The 18599-nt window shown below is 33.7% G+C and overlaps 3 protein-coding genes across 3 annotated transcripts; 1 reads left to right on the top strand and 2 right to left on the bottom strand.

Annotated features, from left to right (window-relative positions):
• Window positions 1–932: 932 nt before the first annotated feature.
• LOC123903055 (probable transmembrane GTPase FZO-like, chloroplastic) lies at window positions 933–8049 on the bottom strand. Its single transcript, XM_045952918.1, has 11 exons — window positions 7343–8049; window positions 6068–6624; window positions 5874–5942; window positions 5130–5324; window positions 4888–5019; window positions 4700–4786; window positions 4171–4611; window positions 3916–4080; window positions 3438–3668; window positions 2436–2551; window positions 933–1513 (listed from the first exon to the last, which is right to left on the bottom strand). The coding sequence occupies exons 1-11, from the start codon at window positions 7845–7847 to the stop codon at window positions 1231–1233; spliced, it is 2781 nt and encodes a 926-aa protein (XP_045808874.1). The 5' UTR covers window positions 7848–8049; the 3' UTR covers window positions 933–1230.
• Window positions 8050–10317: 2268 nt separating this feature from the next.
• LOC123903057 (chloroplast stem-loop binding protein of 41 kDa a, chloroplastic-like) lies at window positions 10318–13023 on the top strand. The gene is made up of 6 exons (XM_045952920.1): window positions 10318–10774; window positions 11289–11410; window positions 11672–11774; window positions 11869–12007; window positions 12161–12438; window positions 12739–13023. The coding sequence occupies exons 1-6, from the start codon at window positions 10325–10327 to the stop codon at window positions 12919–12921; spliced, it is 1275 nt and encodes a 424-aa protein (XP_045808876.1). The 5' UTR covers window positions 10318–10324; the 3' UTR covers window positions 12922–13023.
• Window positions 13024–13797: 774 nt separating this feature from the next.
• Window positions 13798–16934, bottom strand: LOC123903056 (RAN GTPase-activating protein 1-like). Its single transcript, XM_045952919.1, has 2 exons — window positions 16554–16934; window positions 13798–15723 (listed from the first exon to the last, which is right to left on the bottom strand). The coding sequence occupies exon 2, from the start codon at window positions 15710–15712 to the stop codon at window positions 14114–14116; it is 1599 nt and encodes a 532-aa protein (XP_045808875.1). The 5' UTR covers window positions 15713–15723; window positions 16554–16934; the 3' UTR covers window positions 13798–14113.
• Window positions 16935–18599: the final 1665 nt, after the last annotated feature.

Here is an 18599-nt window from a genome sequence, read left to right on the forward strand (position 1 = left end):
TTATATTTCACCTAGGTTAGTTATTTTTTTATATTTAGGTAGATTTGTAATTTTTATTTAGCTAGGTTTGTTGTTTTTATTTTTACAATCTTTTAGGAGATTTGTTATTTTTATTTTTCACTACTATTTAAGCTAAATTATTGTAGCCTTGAAGGCAACCTTTTGATTCAATAAAAATTCAGAGATTTTTCTCAAATTTGGTGGATTCCAAATTACTCTTTCGGTGGACTCCGAAACCCTATTTTGACAAGTTTGTGTTTGCGGCTTGTCTTTATCCATTAGGTTTAGCGTTTTGCTAACCTAGCGCTTCCGTTCTGCGTCACAGTGGTGGATTGAAGATCTTGGGTTGGGGGTGTAAACTATATAAGTATATATTTGTTTTGTAAATTGGATAACACCTCTTCGCAAATGTAGAGAATAATCCCCGAAACTGGATAAAATCATAATAGGTGACAAAACTATATCTCAAGAGTGTTAATAACTTAATATTGCTCCATTTTGTAGGACTAAATACGAACTCATGACCATTAAACTGAAAGAAGCTATTAATTATGAGACATATATTATCCCTTGAAGAATAACATTGTATCGCATCACATCATTATGCATGCATCACATCATTATAACGGTAGAAAAAAACTAGCAACACTATTTTTTTTGGATACATAGACGAATGGTAAGCTATTGAAAACATACACATAAAATGGAAGTTTTTTGGATACATAGATGAATGGTAAGCTATTGAAAACATACACATAAAATGGAAGGACCAGGATTCGAACCCCGGTCACGAGGTCCAACCTAGCAATTTCAATATTTTTGCCTGTTGAGCTAGGATGGACTCAACAAGTTTCATTTAGTGCAAATAAAATATTACCTAAAATTGGATCAAACATATATGCATGTTTAGGGACAAAAGCTTGCAATAGGGATTTACTTATAACAAGAAGTTGCATGTTTAGGGATTTGCTTAATGGGGAGAAAAGAATGTGTTCTCATCATTTAGAATAATGTTTAATATATTTATTACAAACAGAATACTTTGATTTTTCTAATGACCCGACTTTTCTTGTTACTTATACCATACATATATCTCATTTGTTATTTGATGGATAATTTTCCTAGAATAGGTTCAAGGAAATTATCTTATAAAATAGTGCGCTTTCTTGCTTTAAGAGAGACCATGGCAAACTAAAATACTTTATTACAGTATGAAATAGCCGGAATAATTCATGACACATGAAGATTTTGGATCTCAGTTTGTAGTGTTCTAAGTTTCTTTTCAATATTTGATATTTCTCCTTGAATCTCTACTAGCTTGTTTAGTCTATTCTGCGCCTGATCTTGGTAAGGTTTGCCGATAACTCTGACAAAGGTATCCAAATTCTCTACGGCTTCAGTCAAATCTCTCTTCATGGCTTCTTCAAGTTCATATGCTAAGGTATCTGCTTTCCTTTTCACCTTATCTATCACACGCCGCCTACGACTTGGGAAATTTGAAATAGCTACATACCTGAAAAGAATACATATGTGATACATATATTAGCAGTAATTGAGCTGCCCAATCATTATAATACTAATCAATTAGAGTTTCTACAAACCATTATACAGCATTTTATAAAAAATAACAGGGCGTGGTAGTCTTCGTAGTTATGAGCGAGGACAACAGGGCATGGTCATAGAAATTTAAATGTTCTTTCAGCAAGAACAGTAATATGATATAAAAATATTCCGTCACTTGCACTTCATAGTCACTCTCTAGCATGAACCTAACAATCCGATCAGTCTTTCATGGTTGGTCAAATTAAAAGAGAAGGCAATTCACTGATCTCGACTCAAAATACTACAAAATCATTACATCCCAAACTCCAAACCTAGATAACAACAAAATCCAATAAAAAAAATTTGAACAAGGTGAGTGTAATTCACCCTAAATGTATTTGCAACGAGGCTTATATTTACAGACAATTTTTTTTCAAAGAGAGCTTATTATAATAGGGACAAGTTATATAGGTGCAAATAAGTTTAAGTGTGTTAAGATAAATGATCCTGAAACAGGTACCGTAAGAGTTGGAAGATATTTAGAGGTGAATCCTGGGTGTCCATGTAACCATGTTATTGTTATTTTTTTCATTGTGATTATTATTATTATTATTATTATTATTATTATTATTATTATTATTATTATTATTATTATTATTATTATTATTATTATTATTATTATTATTATTATATAGGATAGTGCAGCTGAATTTATTTTTTTTTTGTTTACAATGAGCTGGGGATCGAACTCAGGACCTATAGCGTACTCTGAAATATGTTTTACTTGTATGAAGAATTTAAGACCAAAGGCCTCGTCAACTATCATGCATGCACACATTTTCAAATACAACCTGGCCAATCATAAAGGAGCTCCGATGAATATAATACATTACCCGCCAACAGAACAAATTCCAAGAGCCAGAAGATCTTCCAATGTGGTTTGCAGTACAGATGTCAATAGTGAAGCAGAAAAACCAGCCACTCCTAGTTGACCTAAAGTCCCTAAAAGCTACACAAAAGAAAGATATTTTATATCAGATTTGTTCAGTGACAGTAGTGGCGCTTGCGGTATGCTAAAACATATTTATAGAAAACAAATCAAAAATATTATATTTACCACTGAGGAAGACTCGGACAATATTAATTCATATATGAGTAATCAAGTTCAACAAAGACTAAACAGGGAAATTTTGCAGATATCAAAAATTAATTGTTGATGAGAAAAAGACATCATTTATTTGTATATTGCTTCCAGTGGTACCACAAAAATTATTATAGGGAACACATGAATGCAAATTACATATTTACAATAAATTGCAAGAGAAAGAAGCAACCTGAATAAATCACACTTGTTATAATTATTTCTCAACTTTTAAACAAGCCTATTAATCACTCATCTAACTTTGACGCTTCTACACACCTCTAGACTCTAGAGCACCATAGTTAACCATAAATCATTCTGAATATTAACTTTAGACATCTTTCAAACTCGTTGTTTACAGCTTAGTCAGCTTTTATGCTATTTTATATTTTGGGCTGTCATGAATTGCAAAAACTTCCATTTAAAATGTCCAAGAAGTTTGTTGCACATATAGACCCTAGTTTTATTCAAGTTTGTTTTTGGTCCCCAAGTCACAATAGCATTATTTCCCATGTCCAGTGTAGTTATCAAATTGATGCAATAATATCCTTCCATCAGTTAGTTGTTCAACTGAAGTGACTTGGCCTTGCTTATATGGCACAAATTCACATCAGCAAATTTGCCTTAGATTTCAAATCACTAAAAATGAACTAAAGAGACGAAAAAATTAACTTCTCTAAAACAGGAACCAAAGAAAACGTAAGGCCCAAATGAAAATAGTTTTAAATTATTTTACAAGGAATTCTAAACTTACCATCTCTCGAACTTCTTGCTCAAATGACTTTGAAACTGCACTGCTGCTGAAATTTTGAATCACCTGATAGCCAGCTTGATCCCCTTTCTTTAGCAATTCATATGTCTCAAAATTCATCTGAATATCTTCATGAATCAACGAGGACCATCGTTTCTCAAAAGATTCCTTGTATATTTTCCCTTGTTGGGTATTTTTGGAGCTTAACCAATTTTCGTAATCTCCGAGTATTTGCTACAATCCAATCAACCAAAAAGATTTTAGCAAAACATACCCACCTAACTGCTAAAATAACACACCATTTCAATTTAATCTTGCATTAAAATTTCGATGTATTAGCCATCTTGTATTCTTGGGGGTATCCGAAGCTAAAGCGGAGTCCAGTTTATGGTTTGAATGAATCATTTATTCTTTCGGATAAACAATAGTAAACACAACTGAAATACAGTCTGGATTCACTAGTTTACTGCCAAAAACTAACCTGAACAGATGACACAGAAGGATCAATTATGTCATTCTGAATTCTCGAGGTAGAAGGCATTGCATGTTTCTCTCCTTTGAAAACATATGAAGCAATAGTATCAAGATTTGACAATTTCATTGTAGCTTCTACAAGCTCCACAACACGTGATTTAGTGGACTCAATCTGATAATGTAAACCATTGCAATTTAAGAACATACCGATTAAGACGGAAACAAATTGTCCTGAAATTCAAAATTTATGTTTGTAACATACCATAGATAAAGTTTGTCCCCTCCAAGAAAGGCTCTCAGTTTCCATATTCAACGCAAATTCATTTACACTATTGACAATATCATTTATTGCAGTCAAATCCTGCTTGGCACATCGATACTCTTGTGTCACAAGAGTTTCACACGCAGAAATCAGTCTGTCTGCAATTCCAACAGGTGTTTCAAGTTTAAGCCTCATTCTATCCATTCCTGCGATCGTTGACCCGTCTAGAAAGCTATATAAGAATTTCTCAAGCTCAAAAAAGCTATTGGGAGCATATTGAGAACCAGAGACTGATAATTCTTCATTAAGTTTCCCAAAACTAGAGGTAGCCATAAGTTTTGCTTCAAGAGCAGATCGAGCAGAAACAGGATATAATATCACATCTTCCGTATTCAGCAATCTCTTTATGTTGTCCTTAATGAAGGACATTGCTTCCTCAAGCTGCATTGATTTGTAAATATTGAACGTAAGCCTAAAAGATAATACCACTGTGGTAATAGCCAATATGAATCATGAAACATAAATATACCTCATGATTATTCTGATATATGTCAGCTTTGTTCAAAACAAAGACCACTTTCTTTTTCCATTGCTGTGAATAACGAAGAAAAGCAACCTGAAAATAACAGAAGCACGTCATACCCCTGACTGGGTAACTACACTATACAAAAGTGAACAAGATAGCACGCCCCATACAAAAATATTGACTAGCCATACCTCACTTCCAGTTAAAGGACGATCGGCTGAAATAACAAAAAGAAGTAAGTCTGCACGAGGCACAAATTCCTCTGTAAGACGCTGCTGTCTCTGAAGAATTACATTAGTTCCAGGTGTATCAACAATTGTCATCTGTTTTCATAAAGATGAGAAAAATGCTGAGAGGCCATTAATTGCAAACATAAATTGTGACCAGGAGAGAAACAAAATTATAGGAGAAAACTAAAAGTTAATCGACTTACTTCTCTAAGAATTGGAGCAGGAAGGTAGCAAATATATTGACCATCTGGATACCTTTCACAGTGTTGTTTTTCAATATCTAGGTCTTCAAACCGTAAAAACGTGATCTCATTCGTTGTTGGAACAACCCCCTCTTTGAGATATCTTTCTCCAAGAAGCGCATTAATCACAGTAGATTTACCAGAGTTGAATTCCCCCTGGTAATATAGTGTCAAATAACTTCAGCTCTTTGTAGCATTTCTATGAAGTCTATATAAAAACTAATTGCTTTTGTATCTCGCCCAATTGCTTTTTGAGTAAGAAAAGTTATAATAAATAGTGATGTGCAGCTAGTGAATCAAATAACTACTCAAACTAAGGTGAAAGTTGATCAGTTCCTTTGATGAGTATTGTATTGTTTAGAGTAGAATGACAAGTACAGGGTATAATAATGACCATGAACTATATGTCAAAACATTCTCCTAAGAGCAAGAAAGCTTCTATCTTTTGTACCAATAGAAAACCAACTACTCGCTGTAAGTAAACCACTAACCAACACTCTAGTAAATGCTTATATATGGTAATAATCAATTAAAAGCAGAAGAACAGTGAACAACAACGGTGAAAAAAGTCCACAACAAATAGCACTTATTTGTTAACTAGTTCTAAACTATACGTAGTAACGGAATATTTTCTTTTTGAAATTTAGAGCTAATACCAATGTCTATCCAGGAACCAGAATTTGTTGAGATTCAGCACACAATTACCACTATAACCAATAAGAACGGCTCATCGATCTGAGAAACTGCATCTTCAAGAAGCGAAACTTCCTCCATCTGTCATTTGAAACCAATCCCAATTCAACACAAAGTAAACAATATACTGGTCAAAATACATAATAATGAAAAGAAGATAAAAAATATATCATTTCAAATACCAACTGTTTTAATTAAATGATCACCAGAGGTGCAGCTTTCTTTATAACTTCAATAGCTTCATTCAACACCGACCTCTCCATTTCAATTAACTGTTTCTCCCTGTCCTCCAGTTTAACAAACCCACCTACAACCTCTGTTTTGCTCTGCAATCCGTTACTCTTATTTATTAATTTATCCTCATCAATTTTACTACCACGATTATCTAGCATTCTCTCGTCATTTGCAATTCCACCATCAAATAGTTTGTAAAGAAAATCATCATCAAACAGCCCAAAACTTTCCAAATCAGTAACAAAACCACTAGCACCAGAAGCAAGTAAACTCGAAGCTTCAGCATATGACATGTTTTCCCCCACACAAGAGGCAAAAATAGGTATCTTCACATTCTCAACTACATTACCAATTTCCTGATTTAAACGTTTCAAATCACCAGCACCATATATAAGAAAATCAGCACCTTCGGATTTCGATGCATTTACAGCAGCATCTACAGTTTGTACAAATCTAGCCACCAATGGAAGAACCACCAATTCACTATTAGAACCTAACATTGTATTTCTAGCAACAACAGTAGGAAGACCTGAAACAGATGCATGGAATTTCATTTCATTATTACAAATGAGTCAAAAGGTAAGAAATTATAATCAATTTTAGATGCAAAATCAATTCTACCGGAAAAACACATCCATACATGTCCAAATCAATCAATGTTGACACCTACAAAAGTGGAACCAAACTTGCACTTAAAGGACTGTTTGGATCGGCTTATTTGAGCTTATTTGGCATAAGTTTTGTGACTTATGAAAACAGCTTATGACAATTAAGTTTTTTCCAGCTTAGTTTTATAAGTTCTCCAATACAGTATAGCTTACAAAAATAACTCGCAGCCTATATAAAAACAAAAAGGAAAATGCTAAACAATGACCCGAACACTAGTTAAGCATATTTTAATAAGAAAACTTTATCTCAAAATTTGTGCATCCAATACCCTTAAAAATGTAAAACGTTAGTTACTTTTCTATTATTAATTTTGTCATTCATTTTCATTTTTAGTATGTTTTAACAAGTGTCCGGGGTATTTGTTTAGCATGACCCTAAAAAAAAATTATCTTTATTTTATCTTTTACTATGAAAATAGCTTATCCAAGCTTATAAGTGATTGTGCTATAAGCTGCAATTTTATCCAAACAGAGCCTAAATGGAACACAAGTGTTTGAAGAAATGCTTAAAAGAGGAAAAATAAAATAAAAACTATTTATTTATTGAAAGCAATGGTGATATGGTAAATTAAAAAGAACCTTGATCGGAGAGCAAAACACCACTGGTAACAGCGGCGGCAGCAATATCAACGCGTTCAGCTACCAACAAATAAGCGCGCTCACGAACAAGTGACTTCAACAAACAAGCAGCTTCATAAAGCTTACCACCGCTTTGTTCATTACTAGTAAGAATTACAATTCCAACCGATTGAGAAACTGCTTTATCAATCAAATCTAAAGAGGCTTCGCCACGTGTAAGAATCTGGTCGGGGTTGAGTTGGAGAATTAGAGTGGGGACTTTGAGTTCAGGTCTTTTGTAACCGCCAGGGAAGAGTGTTCTAGGTTGGGCTTGGGCCTGAGGAAATAGTTGGCGACGAGAGACATTGAAGTTGATGGGAGAGGAATGGGGATGGCGAGGAAAGGGGAGGTGTGAAGAGCGAGAGAAGGAGGTGTGAAGGTGGAAAGGGAGGATTGAAGGAGTGATGAGGAGGGAAGTGGAAGAAAAAGAAGAAGAAGAAGGGGTTGTTATGGAACAGAGTACCATGGATTTGAATCGAAGGAAGAAGGAAGAAGAGAAAGGAGATTAGTGTGTTTTGTTATCGTGGAGAGAGATGGATGTATCTCCGTCACTGAAATCTGAGTTGTTATCTACTTCTATTCTATCTATCGGCTCGTACATCAAGGACTGCATGTGCACCCAATTCAAATGGTAGTCAACTTCAAATACTACTCCATAATTAATCGGTGTAAGTGTAATAATAGCCATTAGTGCGTATCCACACACAAAATGACCATTAGTGCACACTTTTTCTTTTTTAAATTCCCACCCATTTAAAAAATAAAAAAAAAATGCTAATCTTTTTTTATAGGATGACAATGGATAGGGTATGAGTAGAGTACAATAATCCTCGTACACGTAGTTTGAAAAAATATTCGTATCTTTTCTCATATTCGCGTGGATAATAACCTTTGTATTCGTGTCCATACATACCCTATGGGTACTACTAAGTATTCATATCTTATAGGTAGGGTACTATAATCCTCATACCCGCAATTTGAAAAATTATTACTAACATCATGTTAAAGTTCATATATATGTTGACATATTCATATTGAATATATAAATAAATATTTTTATTAAAAATGTGTAATAGTTTAATAATGTTGTATTTTTTAAAATTAATATACATATATTATTACATAATAATATAAACAAAATAAATAAATATATATTATATGAGTATGGGGTGGGTTGAGTACTAAGATACACGTACCTGCACCCATACCCGTTCTTTTTTGCGGGTAACTACTCATACTCATGTCCGTACCCAAAATGCGGGTTTTTACCCTATCATTGTGGATATTTTTTGTGGGTACCCATTGAGTATGGGTCAAATTGTCATTCCTACTTTGGAGAAAGCTAATATGTGTTTTTTTTTTACCGCCAGTTTAATCTAATTCGAGGGTCGGTTCCCACATCAAATGATTTAAGTCCCTCTCGGTCGCAGTTGCGAGGAATCAAACAATAATCATTCCTATTAAATTTAGCACTAATCACGACTGAACTAACTAACAATTGGTCTAACATATGCTCTAATGACACGTGTAAGAAATTCAATAAAGAAATAATAGTTTTAAAAGTTGTGTATTCAATTTTTTATAAGCTAAAATAATATTTTTTTTTTTCAATGTAAAACTTCCACTTTTTAATTACTTAACACATGCATGACAGAATGTGTGGGACCAATAAATAGTAATTTAAGCATAGAAGTGATTAAAACTATGAATTTTATACTTTTATATTTTTTAACATGTGTTCTTAAAATTTACAAAAAAATTCTTGTCTCGAAGCTCTCTTTGTTCATCATAGAGGGGTGATTTTGGGTCACTTTTGGCCTAGAATCACCCCCTCTACACCTTTTTTTCTTTTCTTTTAATTTAAATAAGTGATTTTCACATAGATTAAGTTTTTCTTTTGTGTTTTTTTGTGATTTCGTCGTCTAAGTGCGGCGTTGTGCTGATCGTCGTCTTGTGCGGCGTTATTTAATTTCCCGTTTTGTTGCGGTGTTCTTTGATTCTTCTCGAAAGATTATCTTCGGTCAATTACAGATTCAATCAATGATTTGGGCATCAACGTTGCAGATCCGGAAGCATGGATATTCCGGTGATTTTAATTTTATCATATTATTTGTTGTAGGCATTATGCCGTTGTATGCTATTAACTCGGATGCTGTGAGTTTGTTCGCAGATTCATCCTTTACGTTTTTAGCGAAGTTGAATATGTGGTTGTATTTGATGTATCTGTCGATTTGAATGAATGAATATCATTTTGTTTGTGTCAAAAAAAAAAAAAAAAAAAAAAAAAAACATGTGTTCTTAAGTCACATGATCGAAAAAATTCATCTATAAAATAGTAAAAATAGAAGGACCATGAATTAAATTTAAGCCTTAAAATATTACCATTGATTTTTTTACTGTAAAAAAAAAATTACCATTAATTTTTTCTGGATTACCTCTTGATAATTTAGAAATGGTTATCCAACCATCAATAAAAATAAACCACATGCATAAGTTGATTAAAATTTAAAAGTTAATTGTGAGTACCAGACAAATATATATTTATTTATATGACTTATTATTATTGATAGTTAAATAAATATCTTCAAATTATCGAATAGTATATCCCACCATATTTTTTTTTCATTTTACTAACCAAGGAGCTAAATTTATCAAACATTGATAAGATTTATCATTACGTTGTTTTAATTCAAAATCACTTTTAAAACTTATAAATTCTTTATTATATTTTTTTATCAAATATTACTTAAAATCAAAACTCTTGGTTAAACAAAGTAAAAACACTCAAATCAAACACAAAAAAAACAAAGAAAAAACTTTTGAATTAAACAGAAACCTAAACCATAATTTTTTGTAGAATTCAAGTTAATATTAATTTACCCTTTTTGTAAAAATACAGTACTTTTTGTAACGTTTATAAACCAACCATACAAACTGTTATAAATGAGAAAGAAAGGAAATAAAGAGGTTAGCTCTATCTGGAACTGCTGGTTCTCATACTCTTTAGGACTAATGGCCATGCTTGCTTCTTCTCCATCTACCTTGCTCTTCTCTGCATCCTCTTCCAAGCTCCTCCCTCTTTCAAATTCTTCTACTTTGCGCCTTTCTTTCTCTTCTTCTCTTCACTCCTCATCTCTATCAATTTCCTCTACCATTCTATCACAATCTTCTATAACTTCTAAACGTTTTTCCAATCATGCTACCTTCAGCATCAATGCCAGTGCTGCAGTGAAGAAGAAGGTGCTAATCATAAATACCAACAGTGGTGGACATGCCGTGATCGGTTTCTATTTTGCAAAAGAGCTTCTTGGTGCTGGCCACTCTGTTACCATTCTCACTGTTGGTGATGAAAGCTCAGACAAGATGAAGAAGCCTCCTTTTAACAGATTTTCGGTTAATGATCTTTTACCTCATTTTTACAGTTATTCTGATAGACATGTTATTTTCAAGCTCAACAATGTCTTTTTTGTATTTGTCTATGCCTTTTCTGCATTTTTGTTAGTGCTACACTGCTACTTCGTCTAGTCTTTATTTTAACTTTTTTTTTTGCTTATTAGATTCATTGAATGATTTATGTATCTAGACCATATCATAAACCAAATACATCATATCATTCAATGAATCTATGAAGCAAATTTTTCTTATAATAAGGACTAGAGGGAGTATTTGTATCACTTAAGATTAAAGCCAAGCATGGTGTCTCACGTTTGTCAATTTCCTACACGGAAACAATACTGACATATGTGGTTGCATTTAATCTCTTTAATTTGGTCAAAATCATTAGTGGTATATATGTGTCAATGTAAGTGTTGTGTTTGGTGTCGGTGTTAGTGCTTCGTAGGTATTGTCAAATACAATCATTAGTACATCAAAGTTTAATTTATTCTGGGATTTGAAAAATATTCAGGAAATTGTGAGTGCTGGAGGCAGCACAGTATGGGGAAATCCTGCAGATGTAGGGAGTATTGTAGGAGGGGAAGCATTTGATGTTGTTTTGGACAACAATGGCAAAGATCTCGAGGCTGTGAGGTTTGTTGTATAAATTCTTGTTAGCGTTTTGTTCGACACATACAAAGCATCGACACTTTAGATTGAATAAGCATCCAGTGTCTGATAATGTGTGAATGTCTGACACTAACACGACACCAACATTCTGTCAATGTTTCATATTGCTAACAGCATACTGCAATGTTTTTAGAATTCTGTTAAAGAAACAGAAACTTCTCAGACATATTCGGTACTATCTCTATTCTCTAAGACAGACATCTTAATCTCAATCTTCACTTGTAGGCCGGTGATCGATTGGGCCAAGAGTTCTGGTGCCAAGCAATTCTTGTTCATCAGTAGTGCTGGAATCTACAAAACGACCGATGAACCTCCCCATGTTGAAGGAGTATGTTGAATATTCCTAAAATAGCATTTCGAAAACCACTTTACCTACTGATAACACTTGCTTTATTCTAATTTTGAAAACCATTGTGCAACAGGATGCTGTCAAAGCAGATGCTGGTCATGTTGGAGTTGAAAAATACATTGAAGAAACTTTTGACAGTTGGGCAATATTCAGGCCACAGTATATGTTAGGGTCTGGAAACAACAAAGATTGTGAAGAGTGGTTCTTTGACAGTAAGTGGAAAAATTCTTAAACATGTTTTATTAAATTAGTTTAAACCTTTAATCCATATGAAGCTTTCTTTTTCATCCTATAGCTAGTCTTATCTCTGAAATTTTTTGCTAATTTAGATCTTATTAAAGAAATGTGTATATTTCCATTTGTAGGGATTGTTCGGGACAGACCTGTGCTAATTCCTGGCTCAGGATTACAACTCACCAACATAGCTCATGTTAGAGACTTGTCTGCAATTCTAACTCTAGCTGTTGAGAACCCAGATGCTGCAAGTCATAGCATTTTCAACTTAGTTAGTGACCGCGCAGTGACTCTAAATGGAATCGCCAAATTATGTGCACAAGCTGCAGGGCGCCCAGTTAACATTGTGCATTACGATCCAAAAGCTATTGGAATTGATGCAAAGAAAGCTTTCCCTTTCCGTGCTGTGGTAGTTACTAGTACCTATCTTCTAATCTACATTATAATCTTATTGCATAATGCACGAATACACCTATAGACTATATAGAGTATAGAATAAGGTAGTAACTAATAGTAATACCCCCTTGCTGTCACTGAAAATTTAAGGAACTGCTTATACTTCCACAAATCACTGAACAGATCAAACACATCAGTTATAACTTATATCTCAACTGAAGGAACTGTGTTTTTGGGTATTTTTCAAGTTTGAAATATACAATACTCATAGTTATTATAGTTTAACAATTTATATGAACTATGTATGATGCAGCACTTCTATGCTGAACCTAGAGCAGCCAAAACTAAGTTGGGATGGAGTTCAACAACAAACCTCCCTGAAGACCTAAAGGAACGATTTGAGGAGTACGTAAAGATCGGGAGAGACAAGAAGGACATTAAATTTGAGCTAGATGATAAGATATTAGAGGCATTGAAAGTTCCTGTGCCTGTTTGATCCATCCATGTCCTAAATGTAAAATGATCAAAAAAGATTGTATGATTTCCTGTTACATGAATTGAATGATGTGGTATTAAAGAGTTACTTCTTATTTTCTCATTAACATGAACAAAAAAGTAACCTGTTGGGCAGCTCAATTACAACATCATAACTAAAGTACTTTAGAAATTCATTCGCAGATATAATTAAACAATAACGAAAGAAACACTGATCTTTAATACTATTAGTAATAAACAGCCAACGTGTGAAATCACAAACCAACAGAATGGCATCGAAAAATATCAAATAAACTTTGCAGAGGAAATTAGATACAGATTATATACACAACCCATGGAGGAAATATCAAGTAAACTTTGCAGAAGAAAATATCTGAAAAATGAAATGAATAGAATACGGGCAACAATGTTTTTTTTCTTGACAAGGTAGTTGACAGTGTTATTTTATAGCAAATGAACAAAAATTTTAACATCTAAACTTTGTTTTGCGACTTATGGTGCCACAATGGCATGTGGCACTTCACAAGTTGCTACAATTGGCACAAAATCTGTCACGTCATTCCATTATGGCTGTCAAAATATAGTTTGGGCCAAGTTTATGACAGAAAAATTGAAAAACAATTCCTTCAAACAGATTCATGCAAAATATTACCACTATTTCAATTCCGCTCATGATCGTGAAAATCAAAATCCATGTGCTCAACAAGCTCTATATTTGTTGATTTCAAAAAAAATCTGTGACAGTAGATTTTGAATAAAATGTCATTGCAATTGGTTTATGTTGTTTGTAGCCTGAGCATAATTATGCTGCAATCCTTAAGTAATAATCTGCATATAGAATCAATTGCAACTATATAAGCATGACCAAGCAATCAAATGTAGTAATCTGCTTATGGAATCAATTGCAAATATTTAAGCATGACCTAGCAATCAAAGGTAATAAATTGCCAGCAAATGGCACAATAAAGCCCAAAAAAATCTACAGCTAATACCATTTGCCCATTTCTAGTCTTGCCAGATATTAAGAGCATATAACTGGTAAACATCAAAAAAGCAAGTTTCGGATAGAAGATCTAAAATACAAAAGATTAAAGCTCTAGCTGCTTAGTATGAAACAAGTATGTCTATCGCAAATATTAATTGGCCTACAAATTAATCTGAAGGAAACGCATGCCAAAGTCCGATGAATCTTCTTAAATTTCAAGGCCTTTCAGTTTTGATTCCAATTCATCATTATCAAAATCTTCAGCTTCTTCATCAATGTCCTCTCCTTCAGGATCATTCTCATCCAAAGGACCCAGCATGTCAGGTGAGTTTTTAAATATTTTCTTCAACTCATCAATCCCTTCATCAGAAATGAAGTTAGCATTAATATTTAGCAACTTAAATCCAGGTTTCTGAACAACAGCTTCAGCCAACAGCTTGGCTCCCGACCATGTGATCAAATTTGTACTCAGATCAACTTCATTTAATTGCCCATGACCTCCTTCCAATGCCTTACTGATTAAGGCTGCACCTTCATCCTTCAATTCATTCTCAGATAAATTTAACTTGGTGAGGAACTGCTTCGATGATACACAGGCAGCCACAGAAACAGCAGCTGTTGCAGAAATGTCATTCCCAGCCATATCCAAAATTTCCAGTGATGGGGCAGATTCCTTCAGAGCATTAGCAAGTGCTTCTGCACCCTCATCCTCTAAGTTCAAATAACTGAGATATATCTCTCTAAGATCAGCAAATAAGGGTATAACTTTACTTAGAGCAACTCCAGCTTCCACACCAAACATGTTGTCCCGCAAATCAAGCTTCTTCAAGTGCGTGCAAGCCCCAAGCGCTTCAGCAAGAGCAACTCCGCCTTCAGAGCCTACTCTGGTAGATGAACACCGAAAATCTTCCAAAGCTGGGGAACGTTTCACAACTTCAGCTATTGCAAATGCTCCTTCATCTCCAGTCATGTTATTATGGAAATGAAGAACCTTAAGCTTCTCAGTGGAAGGAATCAATTCAGCAACTGCTTTTGCAGCTTCCTCTGATATACCATCATTCATCAAATAAAGCTCTTCCAAGTCATTTTGTGATTTTAGGAGTGACCGGAATGCTCTAACCCCCTTTTCACCCATGGCATTATTTGACAGGTTAAGATATCTCAAAACAGAACCTTCTAGTGCAGAAGAAAATATATTCATCACATCAAGAGCCTCTGCTTCTGGTCTCCCGGCAATAAAATCTGATAGATCCACCTCTTTCAGTTGATCTTTAATTGATATTAGGATGGGTCCAGCAACATTAGCAGCATCAAAACCAAAACTTCTATTGCTGAAACATATCTTTGTAAAAGAGCTTGGTGCCATCAATGGTTTCAGAAGTTCTGAAGCTTCCTCCTTGTCAATAAAAGCTCTGCGACCCCCAGATATGTCAAAAACAGTTTCAACAATAGCACCAGCCTTTTCAGATGCCAATTCCCCATTCTCCTTGCTTCTTGGTCCTCTTTTCAAAACCTCCAACATAAGCTTACTCGATTCCTTGGCATAGATTTGCACAGCAGAACTCCCATCACCATCAGACTCCTTTTCAAAGTGTTGGGTTGCAGTCACAAAAGCTGCATCCTCAATTTCCTTTGCATCCACCTCAGCCTCTTCTTTGCTAAGAAGTCCATACTTTCTAGAGAAAATTGATGGAGTTATGAGGTTCTTGGTCATTCGTTCAACCAACATCAACCTAGTACTCTGGGTTGGAGGCCATAATTTGATCGAAAGTGATCGATGTTGGTATGACTGCGCTGTAGAATCCATATCAAGAGACCCTGAAACCAAGTATGCCAACAAAATTTTCATTTAAAGTTTTCCGAATCATGATCTTCACTATTGTTTATAAAACAATAGAAGACAAAACTGCTTGTGAAAATTCATTAATTTGCACATTTTAATAATAACTGTACAGTATAAAATCAAAATCAAAGAACTTCGATATACATCTACAATCTACTATAGGCATACATCTTTGCAACACTAGGGTAATAAAGACTAACTACAAATTTCATATAAAAACACTAAAAAAGCATCCACAATATAAACATTATCGAGCAGACCAGAGACCTTGGGCCATTTAAAAACAAGGAGACAGTTAAAATCAACTCTATATGATATCCGGAACTTTAAAAATTAAATTAACGGATCGATTATCTCAGATCGAAGTTCAAGCGATCGATTCACAGCCACAATTTGAACATTGAATATCAAGATTTTTTATATCTAAGCGGCCGGCATCACCCTATTTGACTACAATCCTAAGCAATAAAACAATAGTGTGACACAATCACAATTTAAAACATTCATTTCAGAAATAAATGTAATTTCAACATTTAAAGTGAACAAACAGTACTAGGGTGAGTGTGCGCTCTGAGTATTCAGAAATGTAATTCAAACTTGAGAAGAATTGAACTAAAGATGAAAAATCCATGAATCGAAACATTGTTAAATTTTCTGAAAAATTACAGAAAACTACACAAATAAACTATGACAATACAAAAACCCTAAAATTGGAGACAGAAATAAAATTAAATAAAAACAAAAAGTAATCGAGAACAAACACAGTGGAGAAAGAATCAAAGAAACACAGAAATGGATCTAGTACCTGAGTGAGAAATTGAGGATGCAGTGATGAAGAGGAAAATGAAACCCTAGAAAAAGATAAAGTCTGCAGCAGAGAGAAGATTTTTGAAATGATGATAATGATAATTAGTTGGAGCCTTTTATGGTTTTTGCTGGAGCGGGGAAAAATAAAAATTAAATTAATGTTTTCTTTTTTTGAAATGAAAATTTAAAATGAAAATAAAAATAAAATATGGTAAAGCGTGCGCGTGGAAAAACTGGAGGGAAATGATTGAAAAAAAAAATGCGATGGATCAAAATCAAATCATATCCAGCTTTTTTTAAACGCCACCATTGAATTGAATTGAAACACCAAGCGTGGATTTTCCGCTTCCTCCATTTATACTTTATTATTGTGTATGGTAAAATGACGAATATAGCCTCATGTCCCTTACTATGTTTCTTCATCATGAATGGATGACGTCACTCAAACCTTAATTGTTGTTCAGCCAATTTATTTGGACTTTTAACTGGGCTTTGAAAATCTTTGCTTGCACCAGCTTATTGGGCCTACAAAATCCGAATTTTTTTAGAGTTGTTCTTTTCGCACCTGTTACACTTGTGCGCCCCATGGCGTTTCCAATTTACCCCTCGCTACCTAAGATGCGAGTGTGTAAAATTGGAAAAACTGAAAAATTGCAGTTCACATCATACATCACGAGCAGTGTTCGCAATCGCAAGCTACGTAGAGAACCTATCAGCAGTAAACAAAACACAACCCCCCATGGAGTCAAAAATGATTGTCACGTGGCAAAATCTAATTGACCACGTGGGAGACCATGATGTGGCTCCAGCCAATCACATTTCATCAAGATTTCTATAAAAGGGGAGGACCGAAAAAATCACACCATAGCTCTATTTCTCTCCCATTTTCATATTATGGTAGTTTTTTTTAAAACTTTTTTTTTGTTGTTTTTATTTTAGTTAGTTTCGTGTAAAAGGTCGCATAGTCCATCATCGATTACTCATATCACTCCTACCGATGTTATTTAGTCATCTTGGTTGGGAGGGATATGTTGTTATTCATTGAGATTTCTAATTACTTTTATAATGTCTATTAGTATTCAAAGGTCTATAGATTTTAATGTTTTATTGTGGAAATGATTTTGAGATACTTTTTAGTTAAAAATACATATAAAACACTTATCCAATAATCTCGCTCAAACCTTGAGATTTTTTATAATCTTCCCTAATTTTTTTTTTCTTCTGCCGTTTTCTGCTGGCAGGACTATTATCAGGTTCATCGATTTTATGCTGCAGAACCTATCGTTGATTGTTCATAGTATATATGTCCACGCATATCAAAAGAAAAATACTATCCGTCAGAACAACAAGATTCAATCATCATTAAATTATCAATCTCCCTTCAATTTATTCATGAACTATCAAAATATATTAAATAGTCTTTAAAATATTATTTAATATTAATACATCAATTTAGTCCCTCAATTATTTTTAAAACATGAGAGAAAATTATATTTTAAGGACCAAATTAATAAATTATTAAATAGTTTATGGACTATTTAGTATATTTCTATAGTTTATGGATCAAGTTGAAGAGAGATTAATAGTTCACGTACACGGACCAAATTAAAGGTTTATCCCAAACTTGTTAAGAATCATATTATATTATACTCCCTCCGTCCCAAATTATAAGAATTCATTGATCATTGCATGTATGCCAATACATAATTTTGACTACAAATATCTTTAATTGTCTATCAGTAAAAATTATAGAAATTTGATATTTTGAAAATACTCATCGAAATAAATCAAAGAAGATCTTATATGATAATATTTACATTTATATAAGTTACTCCCTTTTTAGGTTCATTGAAAAACTAATGTATTTGGACTATAATATAATTTAGATACATTAACATTCCAATGTACCTAAAAAGTAAATTTTTTCTTGTAATTAGGACTAGAGGGAGTAGCTTATAGCGGATGGGATTATAGCGAATAAGCTAGCTGATTGAATTTGTAGTGTTTAGTAAAATTAGCAATTGAACTAGCTTATAAGTGTGAA

The sequence above is a fragment of the Trifolium pratense genome, linkage group LG1, assembly GCF_020283565.1.
Source record: "Trifolium pratense cultivar HEN17-A07 linkage group LG1, ARS_RC_1.1, whole genome shotgun sequence".
NCBI classification, from domain to species: Eukaryota; Viridiplantae; Streptophyta; class Magnoliopsida; order Fabales; family Fabaceae; genus Trifolium; species Trifolium pratense.

Excerpts from the sequence above, each read along its gene's own strand:
- LOC123903056 (XM_045952919.1), bottom strand. The coding sequence starts at position 15,712 with ATGGATTCTACAGCGCAGTCATACCAACATCGATCACTTTCGATCAAA.
- LOC123903055 (XM_045952918.1), bottom strand. The coding sequence starts at position 7,847 with ATGGTACTCTGTTCCATAACAACCCCTTCTTCTTCTTCTTTTTCTTCC. Across the intron at positions 4,081-4,170 it reads GGGGACAAACTTTATCTATG|ATTGAGTCCACTAAATCACG; the intron begins GTATGTTACAAA and ends TTACATTATCAG. Across the intron at positions 1,514-2,435 it reads GGAATTTGTTCTGTTGGCGG|GTATGTAGCTATTTCAAATT; the intron begins GTAATGTATTAT and ends TATTCTTTTCAG.
- LOC123903057 (XM_045952920.1), top strand. The coding sequence starts at position 10,325 with ATGAGAAAGAAAGGAAATAAAGAGGTTAGCTCTATCTGGAACTGCTGG. Across the intron at positions 10,775-11,288 it reads CTCCTTTTAACAGATTTTCG|GAAATTGTGAGTGCTGGAGG; the intron begins GTTAATGATCTT and ends AAAAATATTCAG. Across the intron at positions 11,775-11,868 it reads AACCTCCCCATGTTGAAGGA|GATGCTGTCAAAGCAGATGC; the intron begins GTATGTTGAATA and ends ATTGTGCAACAG.